Genomic DNA, 24,092 nt, shown 5'->3' on the forward strand with positions numbered 1-24,092 from the left:
TTCACTGATTTGGGGAGAAGATCTCATCGCACGGCACTCCGGCGGGGTGAACGCCACAAACCGTGACTCGTAGGGGTGCCTGGCGGCTTAATGTGGAGCTGCAGGGAAAATGGGGAGGTTAGATTTCTTTTTAGTTTAGCAGTTTTTATAATTTCGCTTTGCATCTGCCTAGATGCGGTGCAGAAATTAGTTTTGCATTTCTTAGACTTGGATATGAAATCTAAAACGTGTAAAATCAATCCTTTTAACAGCGACCGACCCATATGGCAGATTTTGCACCATTTGGTTTTTAGAAAAAAAGTTACTTTGTAATCTGCAAAATTTATTGCAGATTTAGTATGTTTCTGGCGCTTTGCTTGAAATCTGCCGTGTTTCTGTGGATTAATGGAAACGCGTGGCACGTTCTCCCATTAAATTCGCCGCGCACTACGTTGGCATGAACGTTTTTATTTGCAGATTATTTTGTCCCAAATTATGCGGCGAGCCGCAGATTTTTACAGGATGCGTGATGCGGTCCCCACCGTATCAACGTGGATTATCGGATTCTGTTGTGTACATCCTATCTAAAAACTGACCACCGTTCTAACGGACTTATTTCAGCTTATTTTATGACGGTAAATATTCTCGTGGTTTTTAGTTCCGTCGCCTTAAAATTCAGTCGCTTTCATAGAATATTGTATATTGACATTAAATGGACTTTGTCCTGTTTTGTGTCTGGTTCAGACTGTCAGTAGATGCTACAATTACACCGATGTTCTCATTATCTCATTGTATCCTCTTGAGTTTTGTGAAGGGCTTCAAATTACTCATGGCATTGTCTTTAAGATATTTGACTATCTGCTTATTAGCTAAGGTGAATACAGTTGTCTCCCGGTTTTAAATGAGCATGGGAGCTGAATTTATTTCCTTTGGGGACACTGAATCCGTCATGGAAATTCCACATTTCCATAGTTAGTATATACACAAGATGACCGTTGTTGACTTTCCATAAAGTGGTGCTCATTTTATCGACTAGAGAGATGATAATGGGGTGTCGCGTGACTGTGCAATCATTCGTTCATTGCTCTATGAACCTGCCAGCCAAAGTTCAATTCCCACCCTGTTGGACGGCCACATTGACCAGGATGGTGAAGTATGATCAGATAGCCCCCATGACCTAAATTCCTGGGGAGGGTGGACTTTATCCATCAGTGGATTGATAAAGAAATGTATGGAGCAATGATAGTTAGAGTTCAGCATTTTGATTACAATGCCACCTAGCCTTGTATGCATAAGGGATTTTAAGTGGAATTCTTGGGTGTTTGAGTGTTTTTTTTCAAGACCTTAAAGTACTTGCTTTGTCAAACCTTGAACTTGGTAAAATACACATGCAGTGCTCTCAGGATGCTCGTGAGTTGTGTGAACAGAATTCTTAAACCTCTCGCTGGCTTTTGAGATTTTTATCAGCTTGCATCTTTTTAAAAAAGCAGTTGTGTCAATAAGCCATGAAGTGCATTGCTGAGACCTACATGTATTTGAAATGTTTTATGGATAAATAGGGAGGTAGCATGGTGGTTAGCACTCTGCGCTTTGAACCTGGCAACCCGAGTGATTTCCAGCCACGGCTAAACATCATTGGTGAGTGAAATCTTGAACTCGTCCTGGCCCTCCCCTAGGTTGAATGAGCAGCTGGCGCAGTGTTTAAATATCGGCATTGGGGAGATAAGTGGCTGAGGATGGTGTTCTGGCCACACCAACTCTGCGTTCGGTGCCAGCAAAGTACGCGTTTAACCCTTTTGTCTATGCACTGCTGCTGGATGAGGGCCTCCAAGCACCGTGTGGGTCGTGGTTATTTTACGTTACTTCACGCTGGTGGGTACATGTTCGTGAAAGGGAGGAAGCATCGGTGATAGAGGTGTAGAGTGACAGTAAAACAATGGCATTATATGCACTGCCCTCTGATCACGTTACTTAGCTCTGCATTCGCCAATATTGGAGGAATCTGAGCTATAAAGCTCTTTTTCACATTTATCCCGTAGGGGGGCGTTATTTGCTAACAGCACTTGCCCCAAAAGTCTGTTCAGGCTACACGGCAGGGATGTTTGTGTGTAAATGGCGCTCGGGAACATAACTTTACCAAACAGCCTTTGTAGACTATACAAGTGGCCTGTCTTTTGATGTCAATTATGTTTAATTCACTTTGATCCATACAGATTTCCCTTCAATCGACGATGATGGCAAACGGCTGCTTTGTATTCGAGGACGACCACCTCTGGGCCTCCACGGCCGCCAAGCTGAACGCGCTGCGCAAGAGCGGACAGTTCTGTGATGTTCGGCTGCAGGTGGGCATCAAACACTTTCGCAGCATGATGTCGGCTGAGTGACGTGGTGGCCAGGTCACTCGGAGGTCCGCGAGAGCTGAACCAGCCCTGCTTGAGATCCAGGGGTTCACCAATATCTGTACAACTAAAGCTGTCAAATAAAAACATATTTTTTTTTTAGTTTCTATCAACATTTTTACAGCTGTGAGAATGAAACATTGTTTTGACTGTCACATAATGATGATTCCTCCTTTATAAGGTAGAGTGGTGTGAATCTTGTAGGGTGTATGGTGTTATGAATCTTCATCATTTGTAGAGCTATTAATCTGTGGAATATACAGCAGCACATATGTAAAATCTACACCTTTATGAATCTATTAAATAAACAGACAACTTTATAAGCGCAACAGACATTTAAAAATTGTGTCTTTTTTTAATGCACAATTTCATGCATTTGTCTTGAAAATTACAACACAATTTTACCAATGAAAAGATTATTCATTAAATTCTTAGTCATGATCTGATTTTTTTTTTCCTTGGTTTTTCAGTGCAAAATATTATTATAAATTAAGACTGCAACAGCTACTTGCCATCCAAAGGGTGCTCAACTTGGCATCACGGTGGCTAGGAGATGTTAACTCCCTCGCCTGGTATACAGGAGGTCGTGGGTTCGATCTCGATCCTGACGCCTGTATATTTGGAGTTTGCGTGTTCTCCCCAGAGTCGCATGGTTTTTTTGTCCAGGTCCTCCAGTTTTGCCCTCCACATTTACAATCAACATGCGTTTTTAAAGTATTTGTGATAAATATTCACGTGGTAATAAAGCAACTTCGTTGATCTATAATTTTGTGGCCAGGTCGCTTCTGAAAAACAACTCTATTGCTTGGTGGGCCTTGCTTGGTAGTTTTAATAAAATAAAAAATAGTTTAATGGTTCCTAGTTTTTAACTTGTTAAAGGCAACTTCTGCGTATGTCGTAACAGCTGCTGATAAGAGTGTCCTGCGCACCGAGGCTGTACATTGTTTGTATGATCAGTGAACTTGTGGGACTGTACCATGTGGTTGTGGGAAAGACCCAGCTGGGTGGTGCAGTGTGCCTCAGTCTCCAAAGCTGCAATGCTGTGTGTTTAAGCTTCTGCACTTTCTGATAATCGTTTTCACCTTAAATTTCGATTTAAAGCTTTCGTGACTGCAGGGATTCATCTTCTTGGTTCTTTCGGTAAAGTCACGTAGAAGGGAAGTAATAAAATAATAAAAATAAAACATAATACAATAATTCTCACGACGTTTCGGCCACCTGAGGACGGCTGCTTGTGTTGTGGCATTAACGTCGTGAGAATTATTTTATTATGTTTTATTTTTATTATTTTAGTACTTCCCTTCTACGTGACTTTACCGAAAGAACCAAGAAGACGTTTTCACCTTGTTTTTTACTCTGCCCGTGACTAACTGCCTCTATAAAATGTGCCCACCAGTCTTGATGCCGTTGCATTTAGCTATTGTATAAATCTACGTCTATTTTGTCATGATCTCTGTGAATATATGGGTCTCTCTGTAAGTCTACTGGATATTGGTGAAAACGAGCTTCATAGCTCTTCAGATTTCTCCAGTCTAAAATATTGTGATTCTATTAGTTTCTATGCGAGTGGCCTTTATTAAAATCTATTATAAGTCCAATCTCAATACTTTTTACCCTTTTTCCTATGACTAATTACCGCTATAAAATAACTATGCCGACGGTATTTGTACAGCCTTGAGATGGGGTCACATTTAAATTAAATTAACTCCACATTGTGTTAAATCTTGACTTAATGTTTCGTGACTGTAGGAATTCATATTCTTTGGGTCTTTTGGTAAAACCACGTAGATAAAAAAACACAAATCTAAATCACATTGTGTTGTGTAAGGGTCTATGTAAATCCTAAGGGTTTGTATATCTCTTGAGTATAATTCTGAGGGTGTAGGAGTCAATTGTATGTATGATGACGCTCAATACTTTTTCCTCTGCCTGCCTATGACTGACTGCTAAAGTAAATATCCCCACTGTTTCTGTACAGCGTCAGGAGATGCGGTCACATTTAGATGCTATGTGAATCCACATTTTTTTTTATTTAATTTTCCCACATTTGTTCCACGTGTTTTTAACCACTCTCTTGTCGTATGACACGAAGACATTTCCATCGAACTCTCGCATTTAGCAATGCATCCACCCCACGTTTGGGAACGGCCTGTGGAATGAGATTTCACAGAACCGCTGCTGAGAGGTGTCTTCCAAGTTGCCTCTTGATCCACATTAGGCGATGCATCTTCTCACGTACTGTTCTACGGAGATGTTTGTCTCATAAAAAAATTAACCCGTAAAAACAAAGTTTTTCACTATAAATCCTTTATATGCGTGGCGGCTAGAGTCCTCTCGTCCTCTGGCTTGAGATGGCTGCCACCTATGGGTCAGATGATTGTCTGCCACCATTAAGCAATTGGTAATTAAATATAAAAAAAAAATTCCTAAAAAGTGCAAAGTTATGGAAAAAAATTCACGAAAATAAATTGTCACGCACAACGAGTCTGTGTGCAAAATGTCAGCTCGATTGGATCACGGGAAGTGGGTTAAAAAACGACCGAAAGATTTGCACGGTCGTAAGCGCGCAAGCAAGCGAACTTAATATAAAGGATTTAAAAATGAAACAAAAAGGGGTTAATTTTCAAAGATGGAATACAAGCAATTTAAGTGTCAAACCAAAGTTAATTAGATTCCCCCCCTAGACATAAGTTACCAGGCTGAAACGATCAGCTCGCTACGCTTGAGAGCCTGGGTTAATCACTGCTAGCTGCAACCCAAATTTGAAGCGTGGATCTCAATGTTCCTGGCCCCGAGTGCTGACACGGCAATTGACCTGCTGAGCCAGTTGTTCACCTCTTGTCTGTATAAAGTTTATTGGTGTCCGTGCCGCAAGCCCCGATGACGCGTCTCACCCCACGCAAAGGGGCAGTTGGTGTCATGCTCCTCCTCCTTTGACGGGGTTCAGGTTATTTTCAACTCGAGGGTTTTTTTTGCATCGCGTGGTACACGTCAGAGGTCGCAAACGGGTTTTGATTCCTTACCCGTACCCGGCCGCACCAGGGTCACAAACGGCTACCCGTACCCGGCCTGGTACGGGTAGCCGGGTATCGGGTAGGGTACGGGTATCGGGTACCCGGTTGCGACCTCTGGTACACGTCCACAACCGCCCGATACTGAACGAGTTGACAAGCAGTGATAAGACTTTGTTTAAAATAAAAGTGTTTGTTTTCGTAGGTAATGTATTAAAATAAGCACAGCGGGGGCTGTACTTGCTGTGCTTGTTGTCACCATAACGGGAACATTTTGGTTTCAAAATAATGCGTAAAAATATGTATTGCAACAATTATGCCACAACTCCATATGCTGTTTATTCATGAACTGAAGTGCAGGTGATAAGAATGTATAAACTAATATATAAAGTTCCTGTTGCCAATATTTTGCTGTCAATTACAGCCCTGCATTTTCCTGCATGCACACTACTGCTGGCAGAGAAACTGACACGAGAGAGCTCTAGAGTGTCTCCTTGAGGGTATTTTGGCCACTTCCACGCTGGTCATACAGCTTAGAAGAAGTGTTAGTACCCACATTTTACTCCACCACACAACCAACCTTCCTATCGAATAGCTGCGGCGCATACCTATTTATACTGCTGGGTCGACCGAGGCTTGGGGACTGCCATGCCCAGAGATTGAATCGAATTGACAACCTCCTGGATTGTAATCCAGTGTGCTAATCATGACACCATGGCAGAATCCCACGGTGACGGGCAAACTTTGAATATAATTTGAATTAAAATTTCGATTTAAAGCTTTTGTGACTGCAGGGATTCATCTTCTTGGTTCTTTCGGTAAAGTGACATAGAAGAAAAATAATAAAAATAAAGCGTCGTGAGAATTAGATTTTATTATGTTTTTTTTTTTATTTTATTTCCCATCTATGTGACTACCGAAAAAACCAAGAATATAATTTGGTTTGAAAAGCGGGATTTTTAGCGCATCGGTCCCAATTTATTCACAAGTTCAGAGCCATCTGGAATAGATATAAAGGTGGTGTTGGCTTGTGGCATGAAGGTATGCACAATGTTTGCTGATTGATGTGTTTTAAACCCTACTCAAACTAAAAGGTTTTAAAAAGCGCTTTATTTACCATTGTAAAATATAATTAAACCGTGCTGATATCTTGGCTGCTTGCCTTTTTGAATGCAGGCAAGCATAAGGAATGCTTGAATTTGTTCCAGGAACAGTCACACTTACCAAGGCCACACTGAACTATACTGTAATATAGTAATTTATAGCCCTTTGCCCAAGCTACTGGTAGATTAATGGCTTTCCCCTGCACCATTTCAGTTAAGAGGGTTTGCTTGACCATACTTCACCAAGCTAGTCAATGTAGGTTTGGTGGTCTACAACGAGTTCCGATTATGGCTAGCTGCTGGTGTTCGTTGTGACTGGGAATCCACTCGGGGCACGGAGTTTAAGTCCAAGTAGGTAAAAAATTAAAATTAATAAAAGTAAAATAAAAATCACGACGTTTCGGAGGCAACACAAGCTTCCGTCTTCAGGTGGGACCGTCACAGCACGATTGCTGTATCAAGTGAGAGATATTCCAAGAAAACAGTTCTTGTATATATACTGGTTGAGGGTGGGAGGAGCCAAGGTGTAGGCCCTGAATATTATTTTTGTGAGGTTTCGGTGCGGCTGAAGCACGCTGTTAGGAATGAGCCTTTGTTGTGTAAACTAGTTGCGGATGATGTAAAGGTGCATGTGAATGGGACTGAGCCTTCTGTTATGTAGAGGTGGTGCGTCTGAAAAAAAAACCTAAGAATATGAATCTTTGCAGTCACGAAAGCTTCAAATCTAGAATTTAACTCTAAGCTCAAGGAGCAGCCCTGCTGTGTGGCAACAGAAGGACCTCCACGAGAGAGATCTCAAGAGAGAGCCCCCTCTTAAGATGGTATTTGACCTATTGCGTTTTGGCTAAGGCATCTTGGAAGAGGGTGTGAGTGTGCCCACACTTTACCCCAACACATGCGAACTTGCCGATCAAACTGTGGTGTTTTGACAGGTTTGTCAGTATGTGGAACTGGTTCTTGACAAGATTTACTAAAACAAATTTGGTGGTAGTTGGGGATATCCGCATGATGCCAGGAAAGGATTTTCTAGTTTTGACAAGCTTTACCGAAAACCCCTAACTTCTCATGTCTCTCTCACTGCTTCATTTACATGAGCTGGTGTGCTTGTGTGTGCACGCACAGCTTCTTTTAAAATGTCAATTTTCAGTAACCTTAAGAACAGTCTAGCCAGCACCTGCTGTGAATGCAATTGGTTTACGCAGACTAAAACTATGTTCTCACCAGCTTGCTTTTTTTTGTTATACTGCCGACTCGCTGACCTTTCTGTTCTCATCCAATTGTGATGGCTGACTAGTCAGAAAAGTCTTCGCCTATCATGTACTTTATATCACTTCTACTTCAGTCCTCTGGCGGCAAGGGTGGTGCTCAGCAATGATTATGTTCACGATCAGCAATTGTAACATCACTCCTTAATAGGCTGTAGACATTTAACAATCGACCCATGTCTTCCAGCACTTTGATAACTTTACTTGATCCAGGGGTCATGATTTGATTTGGGAACTGCATAACTTTCATGTATAGTTTGTCTAAATGGTTCTGTATTCCATCTCATTTGTACAATTATCCTAAAGGTAACAGAATAAATTACCACTATATGCAGGCCTCCCCATACCTTGTCGATCATGCAGATTGGGTGACCGTATTTCACGAGGCAGGCTGGCTGATGAGGTTGGGGCCCAGGACCGATGCAGAAATCGCTCGCCACTAATGTTAACCATGGCTGGGATTCAAACTCTGATTATAGCTGGATAATGTAGTGCGTGAACCACTGTACCACACTGCTCCATCTCCCTGAAATTTTAAGATCTCATTTAACGATCCGATCCCTAAATTTTGTTGCAATAAAAACATTCTCTTTTATGGTTGAATCCTTTACAGGTGGACTTTGGTTGCTTTTGAATGGTAGTCGAATATATTTAAATCCTTTATATTAAGTTCACTTGCTTGCGCGCTTACGACCGTGCAAATCTTTTGGTCGTTTTTTAACCCACTTCCCGTGATCCAATCGAGCTGACATTTTGCACACAGACTCGTGTGTGAATTTATTTTCGTGAAATTTTTTTCCAAAACTTTCAACATTTTAGGAAAAATAAATAAATATTTAATTAGCTATTGCTTAATGGTGGCAGGCAATCATCTGACCCATAGGTGGCAGCCATCTCAAGCCAGAGGACGAGAGAACTCTAGCCGCCACGCATATAAAGGACTTATAGTGAAAAACTTTGTTTTTACGGGTTAATTTTTTTATGTTTTCAAAGGTGGAATGGCCCATGTAAGTTCACTGCTCTGGCGCCCCACTGTCCCAGCTAAGTTCTACTTCCCCAATTCCACTGCTCTCAAAATAGGTGTAATCGGAGACTGGACATAACTTGCAAAACTGGATGCAGGCCGGCCTCTGCTGTGTTCATGCGAGTTCGCTCTTAAGTTGTTTCCATCCCAAAAATGAACGTAGCAAATTATCAACGGATTCTTTCCACATACCACACTGCCGTGCTGTAAAGGGGTCTCTGCACACTGGACTCTAATAGTGGAGGCCATTCCACCAGTAGGGGCACAAGCAAGTTCTTGCAGGGCTACAACTCTTCAAGTACACACATTACAAGTGTTTGAATTCACGTGGATGGTGGAAAAGGTTGACCATGCTGTTGTTGCCACTCTTGCAAGGCTCTCGCACAAAATCAGGATGGTGATTTGATTTTACTTAGTATTCAGCGAGTTCAGTCGTGTGTGTGTGTGTACACGTTCAGCTCCTTCATCAATCCACTGATAAACGAGGGGCCCTCCCCTTGTTTCCGCGGGTCTCTGGTGGATATTTGGCGGTAATTCTTCTCCGTACTGGTCAGTGCTTCACCATTGGAACCTCATTTGCCAGTAAAAAATATGATAATAGTTTTTTTACCCTTCTATCTGGCAACAAAACTGACACCTTTTTTACAAGGAGTCATGTTTGCTCTGATAATGTGCACTGTCCTTGAAGTTGATTGGTCCACACCTGAGACAGCTTTCCTTAGAGCCTAGTCTGACATGGTGTTGCACCAGATGACGCCAAAAGGTGCACAACTCAAAGACAATGCACCATCAGAGTATGAGAGCTCGGGGTAAGCATTTACACCATTGGAACCACATTTGCCAGTAAAAAATATGGTCGGTGCTTGTTGAAGGCAAAGATGAACAAAAATTCTGCACTGCCCTCTGCTGCCCACAAAGCAGCCCCGCAGCCGATAACGAGCTGATGTGCGTGGCAGTCGCCCATTTCAAGCACGATACGGGCCCAATACTGCCTAGCTTCTAAGATTCGATAGGGTCACAGGCATTCCATGTGATTTCGTAACAAGCCGCGGTTAGTGCATTGCACAAATTACTGCATGTATTTGCGTGCCAGAGATTCCATCTTATTAAATTAATTGACGCATTATACACTTGCCAATGACCGTAGTATTTTTAAATGTCTTGGTTCTTTCGGTAAAGTCACGTAGAAAGGAATTACTTCCCTTCTACGTGACTTTACCGAAAGAACCAAGAAGATGAATCCCTGCAGTCACGAAAGCTTTAAATCGAAAAATATTTTTAAATGGTTTAGCATTGAGGGGAAACAAAGCATCGAAGCTGTTTCGTGAAATCTGCCAGCCAGTTCTAAATACAGCCGTGCACGCAATTGGTGTTTTTTGTTCCCTTGTTTGGCTACATGTAAACATGTTTGTTTTGTATTATGACACGCGTTGGCAAAAACATGAGCTTTGTCCTCTATGTGCTTTGTTGGATTTGAACAGTTTATTCCCAACAATCTAATTGGGCTTTTGTTTTTTAAATCCGGTTTTCAATTTACTGTTTTGTTAAAGTGCTGTTGATATTATTTATACTTGGTTGTGAAATTAATGGAATGAAAAGTACAGTACTTGTTAGCATTCTTCCAAAAAGACGTCTCTTACTCATGACCTAGGTTGAACATATAAAGGTCTGTTTTTATTTAATCGCATAAACGCATGTATTACACGGTTAATAAGAAATTATTATTACATAAAAGTGACATTACAAATGGGCAATGAAGGTTTGCACAATTAGTTCCTGACATATTAGGAGCCTTTTAATTATAAGACATTAAGAACCCTATGGGACCATATTTACTTTATATAAGGGAGATTTGTGTTTTAAATAATTACGCCAAATAACAACAAATCCCTCTACAAACCATGACACTTGGATTTTTGATGCCCTTCATGTTTTTTTGGGAACTCTGCAAAGAATGAATGGCGTGTGTGGTGCATGTGCGTGTTGGCTGGTACACAGACACACACACACACTGGTGAGCGGTAGTGGTAGTTGGCGCACTGCACGCGCTCTATTCCCGCTCGTAGCCAACATCAATCACAAATATCTAAACCAATCCTGGGCCTCTCCTAGGTCAACTCTGCCTTAAATGTGCACCTGGTGCGGTGTCTAAACATTGGTACTGGCGAGACGAAGGCGGCCAGGCGTGATGGTGTTCACACCACCACCTCGTGTGCCGTGTTCACCTTCATAGAGCTCTCTAACAGCACTTCCCTAAACAGCCTGTTAAGTTGATAATTGTTTTTTTACCCTTCTATCTGGCAACAAAACTGACACCTTTTTACAAGGAGTCATAATACAAACAAAGGACATAACTCTGATAATGTGCACTGTCCTTGAAGTTGATTGGTCCACACCCGAGACAGCTTTCATCTGGTCCAACCCATGTGAGACTAGGCTCTCAGGAAAGCTGTCTCGGGTGTGGACCAATCAACTTCAAGGACCGTACACATTGTCAGAGTTATGTCTTTTGTTTGCATTATGACTGCAGGTATTGCGATCTATGCAAACATGACTCCTTGGTAAAAGGTGTCAGTTTTGTTGCCAGATAGAAGGGTAAAAAAACAATTATCATATTTTAACTGGCAAATGAGGTTCCCATAGCCTGTTAAGATTATAGAGGGTGACCATCGTGTCTGTTAACAGGTGTGCGGGCATGAGATCTACGCCCACCGCGCTGTGCTGGCCTGCTCCAGCCCTTACCTGTTTGAAGCCTTCAACAGTGAAGTGTTGGACAACACCGGCTGCTCCATGATCCGCTTTGAGGATCTCAACCCCGAGGCCATGGAGATTCTGCTCAACTACGCCTACACCGCACGGTACGCTTGCCCGGGCCGCCAACCTATCCTGGTTCTAGACTTGAAGCTTTCGTGACTGCAAGGATTCATATTCTTAGGTTTTTTCGGTAAAGTCACGTAGGTAAAAAAAATTAAAATTAATAAAATAAAATAACCGTGATGATTGTTACAAACTGGTTACAAACTGATTAATCATTGGAAAGATGTGATTAACCATGCAAAAGAGATTTAACTACACTTATTTGGACCATCTTATTTGACAGACAACTTACAGGTTACTGATAGACAGCCAGTTTTGTTTTACCAGTTTTAGTTTTTCTTTTTTCACACTTTTGTTATGTAAGCTAGGCATAGTCACAAACCGCACCTCCATAACAAAGGCTCAGTCTTTTGTTATGCAGTATATTCTTAGTCTTAAGCCTCACCTTACCATATTAATAAAAAGTGTGCCGTTCATGGCCCTTCCCCCCTCTCCAACCATTATATATACGGAGTGGTAGCTCTTGTAATCTCTCATTTACTTGTTACAGCTGTCGTGGCTGTGACGGTTCCACCTGAAGACGGAAGCTTGTGTTGCCTCCAAAACGTCGTGATTTTATTTTACTTTTATTAATTTTAATTTAATTTTTTACCTACGTGACTTTACCGAAAAAACCTAAGAATAGGAACCTATCCTAGCACACACGCTTGTCCTGAGTTGTCGCTCATGGAACCATCGAAAGATGGAACGATACGCCAGGCCAGGCCTTGGTTTGTGATTTGCATCTTCTGCCTTTAAATTATTTATTAAGATGCCACTGGAGCTATGCACTTTTAAATCTAGATTGAACACACCCATTTTATTTAAACAGTTTTTTGTGTATTCTTGGTTCTTTCGGTAAAGTCACGTAGAAGGGACCTTTGGCCCGCACCGCCAAATAGTAAGGTCAGCCACGTACGGCTTTAAGTTCAACACTCGTACCATGAAAATTCAGCCCAAAAATCACGTAGCCATTGTAGACTAAAAAAAAATTAAACACAGCTACTTTACGTGGAGCCAAAGGCCCAAAACACCGTGCGGACAGCAACAAACGGCACCATCAAAGTCCTAGTAGATAAAGAGTTAACACACTTCTTGAATTTACCAAGGTTATTGCAAGAAGCCTAGGAAAAGAGACTATGGGAAGATGCAGAGCTCTATTTTTGAGGTGTTGTGACCTGCAGTGTGTGTGGTGGAACCATGGTATCAATGAGCCGAGTACTCACGGTAATATGCAATAGAACCCCTCTTAACGACGGTAATTGGTTCCACGAAATCGGTCGTGAAGTGATTTTGGTCGTTAACCGAGCATCGGAAATACACGTTAAAGGCTTAATTCGTTCCGATAGCATCGAAAGCTATCCTTTTTCACCCAAATAAACGTCCTTTATAATATTTAAACAATGGATATGAATTCATGAAGATGCTAACAACATTATAAACATGTTAAAAGAAACACGGTTAATCAATGCATTAATTAGTCACACCGTTATGTTGGAGAGCCAAGCCACAACATTTACAATCATAAGTACGACGTTTCGCCAGTAATTATAACTAGTTTCATCAGGCGACAGCCAGATTTGTAAACGCATTGGGCTGTATGGAGGTCTGTCGTGCAGAAATTAGCCATTGACAGGGGTGGTCGTTAAGAGGGTTTTTACTGTACACTACAAAGTGGATTTTTCTGGCGTCTAAACGCGACTGCATCTTAAGAAGCTACACGAGAAAGAAATTTGTCTCCGTCTATGGGCCTATATTTAAGGCTGAATCTTTACATTTGTGTATGGTACCTACTTTATTGACCTTTTTAGGGATGATTGGCAACTTAAAACCTTCAGATTATAAACCATATGCTCCATAGGTTTTTATTAAAGTGGGACCCAGATGGATTATTTACAAAGTCTTCACTTTAACATGCAGAACCACGGTAGTTTTTTTTTGTTCTGATGGCCTCACTCTGGATATCTCTACTTTACTTTATGGCCGCTTCCTAGAGCTTAATAGCTCGCCTGAATATTTGCCAGGTCACTGGTAGACTGGAGGTAGTCACTTCCTGGCTAGTAGCCACAGCCAACACATTCCTGCAGAGGGAGCTGGTAGGAACGTTGGGTTGCTCGGTCAATGGCCAGGGTCAACGGCGGCGTGGTATATTCCCGACTGTGAGGGCGAGCACAAGCCGGCGTGAGTAGGTTAAACGTTGAGTTTTATAAGGGCACCACGGGGTGACCAGCCCCACCCCACCCTCCCTACACGACGGACACAATAATCCCCTGTGGGCTGGTGTAACCAGGAGGTTACCTACCAGAATAAAATAAAGTATACTGGATCTGGTTTGCCAAGTACGGAAATATTTTCTGTATTACTGACCCGAACAGACTTTCGCTGAAATTAAGCCTTAAATATCTGCTGCTCACTCTCCCTGTTCAAGTCCCGCTTTCTCTTCACTCATTTAACGTGTAAATTTCTGAACGCCATTCTTATCTATCGCAATATTTGTTTTTCTCTTATCTCTGTCTACCATTTTTAACGCCCATGAGCTTATCTCTATCCATATTGCAATGCATTCCTCCAATGTCTCCATATTCCACCCTCTGGAATGCAGCTGCCCCCCCTATCTTGTGCAGCATCTTGAAGTAGTGCTTAAGATATAGGCACTTTATAAATACTAAATTATTTTTGTGCGTTTTCTGACGAGCATAATTGTTACATTTTACTTGCAAAAGTGCTTATTGTACTATTCGAGAACTGGAGAATATCTTCAACCTGGCAAGACCATTTTATAATTTTAGCGTGCGCGGTGGCTTCGGTCACTAGAAAGCCCTCTTGCAGTTACATAATGTGTTTTTGATGTACAGTAAACCCTTGTGAATTCGACGCACATGGGGCTCTGGCCTTGCTGAATTATCCAAAACTAGCCTTTTGCCCGTCCAAGGACAGGTGTATTGCAGTATATCTGAAACTTGCAAGCGAAAAGCAGACCGACTTGATAGTCATTGCATTAATGCGTGTACAGTTTATAAGGACGTGGTGACACAGACCTATTTCATTTTAAGGTTATTATCCCTTGTTCATCATGACGTTTTTTTTACTTCAATGTCTCAATGGCGTTACGGAGATTGCGTGACGTGAGGGTTCTGCCTTTGTATTGAGGGTTGTCAGTTGATGCCGAGAGAGGGGGGAGGAGGCGCCTCGCCCCCCCCCCATGTGGAGTGACGTCAGCCGCTAATTATGAATGGGGGGGGAGTGTCCATTTGGAGGACATCACCTTAAAATAATTATTAATGAGGGGGGCTGTTCGATGTGGAGTGACGTCACCTGCTCATGATTATTGAGGGGGGCTGGTCAACGTGGTGTGACGTCACGGGTATTCCAAATTATCAACAATGGTTACTCCCCAATGCCTCCTGTCCCAATGTTTTTCCCAAATTTTTCACGCACCGTACGCATTGACACACTTGCATCAATTCTATCCAAAACTTTGGATTTGTCTCGCAGAACAAGGGATTTATACTTGGGTCCCTTTCTATTACTTCTTGATGTAGGAGTAGATGACACTTCTGAGAGGGTTGGCTTGCATAGAGTGCACAAGTAGGGTAAAGTCCAAAGCAACAGGTCCGCACTAACGCTCACCACGCGCGCCGCCACCAGACAGAGTAATTGTTTTGGTCGTGGCGCGCGTCATCGCTCCACGCGCCGTGCCGAAAATGGACCATTCGATACGGCAATTTTTGGCTCGTGGCGAGTTACTAATATGAATCGCAGCCGTGCCGAATTATCCCCAATTACGAATGTTCGAATAACGAGGTTTTACTGTATTTCCCTCCAATGGCATTTGAAGTCCCTATTCAACTCTCCATAAGGAAAAGGTTCCTCACCCATTTACTTAGGACGTTGTCATCCGATGCTGTGGGTGGAGCGTGTAATGTGGGGTGGATGGTTCTGTATTTTTGTCCAGTTTTTGTTTACATTACGGTGCCCTGGTGCTGACTACGTGTGCTGCGTTTCAGGCTGGAAGCCTCTATTGATCTGGTGAAGGATGTGTACTCTGCTGCCAAGAAGCTGAAGATGGACCGCGTGAGACAGGTAAAACTCCACGAGCGTTTGTTTTTCTTTCCCTCCGTAATTCAAGATCAAGATGTAACAACCGTGGCCAGAGCCGTTGATGCCACCACACCTCGCCAACAGCGCCTCCTACCTTCTGCCAGATCACTGCTGCACAGCCGACCAAGATCTGCCCTTTATCTCATGGAGACAACTCCCAATGCCTCTCTCAGTAACCGCCCTCCAAGACGACAGACATTGGAGTGGTCTCTGCTATTCTGGCGACCCAAGGGGGAACACAAAATTGCTTCGTTTTAAATGTTTCCTTCTCTTCTGTACCCTGACATTCACATGGCTACTGGAGGTGGGGGGAGAAAAGTGAAAGAAAAGTTTTGAAAGACGTATAAAACTAAACAAACTAAGTTTTATTTCACCAAGTAAGGCCCACTCGGCTAAATGGCTCTCTTTCAGAAGCGACCTGGCCACAAATGATAGTAGGTTATGTGGATATTTATAGCAGTCAAATACTCTAAACGCATGTTTCTAAATGTGGAGAGAATAACCAGAGGACCCGGATAAAAATCCATGCAAACTCCAAATATACAACAGGCATCGGGGTTGGAATCGAACCCATGACCTCCTACATACCAGGCGAGGGAATTAACATCTCACCACTGCGGTAGGATTTGTGTGTGTAGCCAGGTGCTCTGTTGATGCCACCGCTTGCAGAAAGACCTCCACTAGAAGGACTTTTAGAGATCGCCTCTAGGAAGATATTTTGACCTCCTCTTACACGCTGGCCCAGCCGTCTTGGTTGGCGTAGAGCAGTGTTCTTCATCGCAAGGCCCACGGGCCACTGGTGGGCCCCTGGTGGCCTTGCGTGCGGCCCCCGACAATACACAAATGTGAAAACACCCCCATCATCGTGCTGTTAACCCCCAATGGTTTCAAATGTGTGGGGTCCTCGCGCTGATGATGTTTTATCGGTGAAAGCCCCCCCCACCTTCTGAAAATTAGCGAAGAACACTGGCGTAGAAGTTTCCTTGTCTCGGTACGAATAGGCGAGGTTCAGAGGTTGCAAACGGGTTTTGATTCCTTACCCGTACCCGGCCGCACCAGGGTCTCAAACGGCTACCCGTACCCGGCCGGGTACGGGTAGCAGAGTATCGGGTAGGGTACGGGTATCGGGTACCCGGTTGCGACCTCTGGCGAGGGTTAGCCTGCGCTTCAAAACATCCTCTCATCATTATGCTGGTCGTACTTCTCCGGGAGCAGGTGTGCGGAGACTACCTTCTGTCTTGCGTCGACGGCACCAACTGCATCTCGTACCGAAACTTCGCGGGCCACATGGATGACTCGCGCCTGCTCGCCCAGGTGGACGCCTTCATCCAAAGCCACCTGGTGGAGATTTCCGAAGGGGAAGAGTTCCTCAAGCTGCCTCGCCTGCAGGTAAGAACCGTGAGCTTTTTCGGACCCTTTTGAGACCTTGAGAGGTTATTTGGGCTACTCTTCCACCATGCATAGCCAGATGTCTTGTATGTATGTACGTTGAACTTCTTTCTCTCCGTACGTAGCCAACAGTGCTTATTGGAGGTGCAGGGAAAGGACTGCAAACACACAAAGCAGTTCTCAAAAAATGAGTTTTCAAATGAGTATTGGAAGATTAAGGACAATATAACAATGTTGACACTGAATCGTGACAATCCATTGAGTGGTCAAGATGACGGCGACTAAGATAACACGTTCGACAATGAAGCCCCCCCTATAAATGATGATAACGGTGATGAACTTGACAAGTTAACCGGTTCGTTTTCTGTTGACGTCAGGTGGAAGTGGTGCTGGAAGAAAACGTCTGGCTGCCCAGTAACGGCAAACTCTGCACCAAGGTGATAGACTGGGTGCAGCGCTGCATCTGGGAGAAGGGCGAGCGTCTGGAAGACCTCCTGCAGAAGGTTTGTGGGGTGCCTCGCCGCCCATATTGGTGGGAGGTCGGGGGGGGGGGGCTTACGGAGAAAATGATCACAACCGCGTCTAGCACCAGGGCGCGTTGCATTTGTCATTCATCGCTGTCTCTCCCTCACTTTTTCCTCCAACCCCTCTTCTTTCTCTCCGCTTACACGCCCGCCCCTGCTCAGCCATAACCGTAACCGACCAGGAGATTTTTGCAGCGTCGTTTTATTTAGGTGGATGTGCTGTTGCCAGTTTATTTTTTGTTACGCTTGCCGTACGTAAAAATCCGTGGGTAGAGAAAATGCGCTGTGACTTTTGCGATTGCGTCGGCTGATTTGTAGATAATCAGCCTGCTACTTGTAGAGTTGTGTAGCAGCACTTTGCCGTTTGTAGCTATTTGGCTACGCAGCAGGGCAATTTTACGCTGGTGCTGACGTTCGAAAGAATTTGGTCTTTTAATGTGCTGGCGAGCTACATTTTCAAATGGACCACGGTTAAGTTCCAACAATGACTTTGAATAGTTTAAAATTGTGCACGATGGTCGAGTTTCAAGGCGTTTTTTTTCACCTGTTCAGATGGTAGTGTGCATTGAGACACATTTGTTGCAAAGGGAATTCGACCTGTAGATTGAGAATCCTTAATTTTATTGCACATCAACTTTGGAATCTCTGAAGGAAGATGCAGCCTAAAGAACTAATTTCTTATTTTGTTGTAGATGCATAACCTAAGCTTTGAATCCTGACCTCGCCAAAACAAGTGTGAAGCTTCGTTAATGATTTTTATTTTAAAGTCTGTATCGTTGTGGTCAAAAACCCATCGTTATGGCGTCGCTTGCGCTATCAACTCCAAAACGTCTTCTTACCTCAGCAGTGATGTCAATATAACACTGTGGCACATTTGCTGGGCCTAATTTAAAAAAGTATTTAGCCCTCATTAACGAGCTTTAAACTTGTGTATCACATCCTAGGATAAGTATTTATAGGATAAGAACTCTTGTGTTTATTTTTGGGTTGCATCTTTCCACACTATATTGTGGCTTGCTGTCGTTGCATTGTAGGCGACGATGAGACGGTCACCAATCGTGAACCAGCTCGTTAGTTGAGTGTTAAGTAACACTGCTGCAAAAGTATCCTGGTTGGTTTCACTTAATGAACACAACAGCAACGACGAATCTGGTTGTCAGGGCCGCTGTGTACGCAGGCGGCGGCGTGTGTGTGTGTGTGCGCGAGGTGCAATTGTCTGTTGCCGTACGACCTCCTGCATGAGCTCACCGAGAGAGAGCGTTTTTATAAAAGGGCAGCGTCGTTGTCATGGATCGCGGTGAATCCTTGGCGGTCAGGAACCCCCAAACGCTTAGGCATCGGCACGTAAACAACGGTCTGTATGAGATGTGGGTCCCGCCTCATGCTCGTCGCTTTTCCGTTAACATTTTTCTTAACGACCTAATGCAATGCGTTGCACTGGGCAAGACAGACATGCTCGTGTTGAATTTTTTGCTGGGGTAGTGTTTGATGGCGGTGAAGGGCAACTTGAGTGAGATTGGCTGCATTTTCAATTGCTTCGTATTGCTGTGGTTTCAGCTTTTGGGCACCTGACCAAAGGGGGCAAACAGTAATCGATCATGTCACGCGAGCTGCCTATGGTTATTGATCGCTGCCCGCAAACTGCGTACGTGGTTGCCTCCGCGCAGTTTACAGAATGTTTGAGACTTGGTTAAGAAGGGGACGTGCGTTTGTATGTGTTTTTTACGTGAACAAAACAACGTTTTCATGATGTTTTAAAAATATGATGATGTCCGCTTGATAGAAATGGTATTCCTGCGATGTTGTTACATGTATAAGCTGGATCGTCGGTGTTTTGTTTATTTTGTTTTTAATTTATTTAAATTCACCCTCTTTTATTTTCGAATCCTGAACAAACCATAGGGGTTAAACTCAAAGGAAAGTATTTTTTTATTTCTATTTGTTTCCCCCCCCACCCAGGATGCTCAGGTGAGGTTTGTCCAATCTTGTTGAAGCCGCAACGCTTTCCCCGAGTGGATTTTAGTCTTTGTTTTTAAGATGTACGAAACATACAGTGTTACCACAGTAGAAGAGGCCCTAACTACGTCTTTACATCTTAACGTAACCCGAAACCCTTAATCTATATTTTTTTGTTTGTTATTGCATTGCCTTCTCTACCTTGGGTTGTGCTTTTTGCAGACTCCACTTCCCCAGCCTCCGGTGCTGTGGGTTCTGCTTGGCTCCAAGTCAAAATATTGACGTGGTAAACATGAAATTGCAAGCATGTGGTTTGCCGTAGCTTTATAACACACCAAAAAAAAAGGGCATATTAATGGGGCGGGGGGGGGGGTTTCTGGTGGGGGTACCTTTTGTGGCTTATAGGTAGGGCTTTGTTGTGTTACGTACATGAGCTTGCTTTGATTTTAATTTCGTATGTTTTCTGTTTTTTTTTTCCCTTGCTTTGTCGAGACCTAACATTTATTGAGTGGGCAGCGTTTGTATTGTCTCTCTTTTTTTTCTTTTAGGGTTTTTGGGGGGGGGGGGGGGTGGGGAAAAAGAAAAACCCAGAAGCGGTGGCAGCCATTTAGATCCTAATTTTTCGTTTTTTTTTCTCACTTAATTTCCTTCCCAGGTGTAAGCCACCGAAAGGTAAGCAACGTCCCAGGTGTGCGGTTGCCGTGGAGATGAAGTGTTGGCACGCCGTGGTGGAACAAGTTAACGGACACTCCAGCCTGCAAGATTCCATTTGGATCGTTTCCAAAGCCGAGCGAATGGCTCGTAGATAGTATTCGCCCGTTTTTATTATTTTCTATTTCTTCTTCTTTATAACAAAACAAAGACTGAGCAACACAGTTACTTTTTTTTTGGCCACATCTATTTGGACACATTATTTTTTAACTCCCTCTGGCCCACACACCCCCCCTACGCCCCCTCCCCCCACCACCTCTTGGCCTGCATTATTAAATGGAATTCGTCCAGCGAGATGTCAAGATCCACGCTTAGTCACCCTTTCAGCGACAGCTCTCCTGCTATTACAGCGTGACAGGACACCCTGGTATTATACGCTGGGCTCAGCTTTGCATACCTGAACACGATACCTTTTTGCGAGGGGGTGTTAGGTCACCCCACGTCAGTAAAAAATATTTTTTGCCAAACGAGTTCCGAGTTTGCTACGATGGATAATTAGCACAGCAACAGATTTTTTTTCTGTCTAAAATGCCATCGTACTGAGAGCGGACACGAAATTATCAGCAAGTATAATCCGCACGTTAAAGTGATCCGATATCTTTACTGAAAGACAACTCCACACATGTTATGTAGTCTACAGAAATTGGCCAAAATATATTTTTCACGTTTTTCATTTTACCGAAAATATTTTATCCTGGACAATACCTAGAGATGGAACATCATGTTGGCAAGGGTGTCCAGGTTGACACGAGATACGTAACGACTTTTTTTTTTTATATATTCTTCATACACGTACGTGTTTTTATACAAAGTAACATTTTTGTGAAAACAATTATTTCACACTTTTTTTTTTTACATGAGAAACACCGCACCTGCAACAACCACACAGATTCACCATCAAGTGCTGCAGTTGCAAGTTGATGTACCCACGTGCACAATTTAAGTTAATTTATATTGTCACTCCAACCAGAGCACCTCCCTATTGGCTGGGAACGTGCGTTGATGGGAAAAGCTCAACGCACAGAAGACGAGCATTGCTCATCTGGCAATAAAATGCACCGACTACCCGTGACCAATTTCTTCTTGCGTACACGGGTCAGAAGTTAAAGATTTCCCCTGAGATTAGCACTAGCGGTTAGAAGCATTTGTAACAGGAATTGGGAATCTACGGTCCAGGAATTCATTTCATATGGGTCGATGGCCACGTTAATTGGGCCGTACCACATCAAAACAATATTCATCCGTCACTGCGCATAATCTCTTGGTCACACTAAGCTTGTCCTAGAGGGGAAAATTTTCAATCTGGCAGAATATTGTTTTTCTAATTTTAGCGTTTGCAGTCGCTTCTGTCACCGCAAGAGCATCCTTTATAATTGGTCGGCACGCAAATTATTAGGTAATGCTACGGGGTGTGTCTGTTTTGTGTGTGTTTTTAATGTGCGGCCCACTGCCAAAGATACTTTACGGTTCCCATTTGGCCCTCAGGAGAAGTTTATTCCAAGCTTGGTGGGCAGTGTTGTGGCAAATAGGGGTGGATCTCCGTGATGGAATGGGCCCTTGGGTTTCAAACGGGGATGTTGGGTGCTTTTTGAGTAGGCGGGAAGCCCCTTTCATGAGTAAACGGGGTGTTTTAGGGCATTTTATATTTTCTGCACACTTTTTTTTTTCCCCAAACACTTGAGGGATTCCAGATAATGGTTGTTTAACTATCATCAGTGAATTCGAAGATGGGGGTTGTCCAAAGATTACATCTCCTTTTTGGTTGGCTGCAAATTTGGAGCCCAAGCAAAGTTTAGAGTTAAATTTGATGTTGGGGTTTTTTTTTTACTAATTACATTTCTGAGCGAAAACCCTTCCCCCCTTTGAGAGCATCCATGATCCTGCGTCAAGCACAGTTAACCGCAAAACCAGCCCCGTCATTTATCCACGAAGATCTAAAATCCGGCTGGCTAAACTAGTGGCATGTAAGCATAATTTAATTTGGCAGCAACGATTTTTGAAATCGCTCGCTCAAATTTCACAAGGAGGGATTTGGTTTCTGCCCAATTTTGCGAGGTACTGATGTACAATACACATCACATTCTGCCATCGTTGATTATACAGCGTTAGCACATTTTGTGGTGTTGGTTCGCACCATTATATAGAAATATTTTCAGACTTTTACATCATCTCGAATGAGAAGCCCGCTTCAAGCTTTTGGAATTTTTTTTTTTTGGGTCATCAATGAAAGCAAGAAAATACCGGCCCCTCTACACTACCTTTTTCGGCAACGTTAAGTTTTAAAATGTGAATGATATTTTACTTTCACCAATTATTATAAAAGGTTAAGATCGCTAACCCGATTAACCTTCCTTTTCCAACTTGTGGCAGCAGTGAGGCGCTGTGTTCGGACGCTGCCATCTTATTTGACTTAAATTATTTTCCTACTAATCAATCCCTTGAGTTGAAGCAAGCTCCTGGCAGAAGACGAAGAAAATGCGGTTGTTAGGATTTTAAAGTACAAATTAAGTGGGCAGGTTGCCCTGCCCGGGTTATTTTATCATTTGTTTCGCTAACTTTCCTCCCCCCCCGAATGCAGCTGTTTGCCGAGGTAAGTCTCAAGTCATTTCGCTGGACCAGATTCACGATGTTAATCATGAGACACCCCGATCTTTGCCCGCTCACCGCAGTGTGTGTGCGCGCGCGCGCGTGGTCCGTCCGTGTGTGCGATCTGTCAAGTTTGCGAGGTGAGCGAGCGTGCGTGCGATGGTTTTGAAAACCTTGTCTTGCGCAGGAATTGAGAGCCCATTCCACGAACTTCCTCATTCTCCTCCCCTACCCGCCCCCCCCGGCCTAACCTAGACCCTGTTCCCACCAGCTGCCCACCCTCGCCTCCTCCCTTGTCCTGCTAATCTCGCCCCCTTTTTTTGCTTTCCAGGTTCACTGCTGCGCTTTTGGAGGGCATAGATAGCATTTGTGCGTGTGACTTTCGACCGTTAAAACTCTTTAAGCGCAAAGTGTTGGCAGTACAAGCTCAAGCTGGTAAAACCTTGTCGCCATAGTCATTGCCAACTGCATTGTAATGGGTATGTACATAGTAGGGTAACATTACGGGACGTGGCCTTGTTTGCATCTTTTAAAGATCGCTGGTCATTTCCCTAAATGTTAGCAGGCTATGTACGTGTTTTTATTGCAAGGCAGCGTTAATGGCGATGATGGTCGGGTTATTTTGCCGGTTTGTGTTTGACAGCCGACTTTATGAACTACTCGCACTAAGAATTGATTACGGTTCGGTCGCGCAGCAATAGGAAAAATCTAAACATTGCCCTGTGAAATAATGAAAAAAAAGAAGTCGTTAAAATGTTAACTGAAGCAATCTGATCTAAAATGCATGATATTAAGCTTGAGCTAAAATAAATAAACATGCATGGGACAAATTTGTAATGTGACACATTTTTTTAATTGGCTGAAAAGGGAAACCAATAAAAAAAACTGATCTTATAGAAAACTAGGTTTGTACCCTGGGGTGTCTGACACACGTTTGAAGCTTTGTTAATGAGGAAATAATTTGAAACCAGTGATGTCACTGCATGGGCATATTAAAACAGTGACATCACAGTGATATCAATAGATGGGGTTGGGGTTGTTCAAAATAACTTATAAAGATAATCCCCATTATGAGCACACGTGTACTATAACGTTGTACGACCGACCAATTTTATTAAAGGTTTTGTCTTGCCGGTTAAAGTGGCCCTATCATTGTGTGACATCGCGAGGTGACAATGTTATTATCAC

General features: G+C 43.3%; 1 protein-coding gene across 1 annotated transcript in view; it reads left to right on the top strand.

The window, feature by feature from the left end:
- Positions 1 to 24,092, top strand: part of LOC144738726 (influenza virus NS1A-binding protein homolog) — a 62,912-nt gene that overhangs the window by 23,434 nt on the left and 15,386 nt on the right. The window contains exons 3-7 of the mRNA XM_078621718.1: positions 2,193 to 2,321; positions 11,467 to 11,639; positions 15,645 to 15,720; positions 16,954 to 17,127; positions 17,505 to 17,630. Coding sequence (XP_078477844.1) covers positions 2,211 to 2,321; positions 11,467 to 11,639; positions 15,645 to 15,720; positions 16,954 to 17,127; positions 17,505 to 17,630 — 660 coding nt within the window. The 5' untranslated portion in view covers positions 2,193 to 2,210. The remainder of the gene's footprint in view (positions 1 to 2,192; positions 2,322 to 11,466; positions 11,640 to 15,644; positions 15,721 to 16,953; positions 17,128 to 17,504; positions 17,631 to 24,092) is intronic.

This window comes from Lampetra planeri, unplaced genomic scaffold, assembly GCF_965212315.1.
Source record: "Lampetra planeri unplaced genomic scaffold, kcLamPlan1.2.h2 scaffold_114, whole genome shotgun sequence".
In the NCBI taxonomy this organism is placed as follows: Eukaryota; Metazoa; Chordata; class Hyperoartia; order Petromyzontiformes; family Petromyzontidae; genus Lampetra; species Lampetra planeri.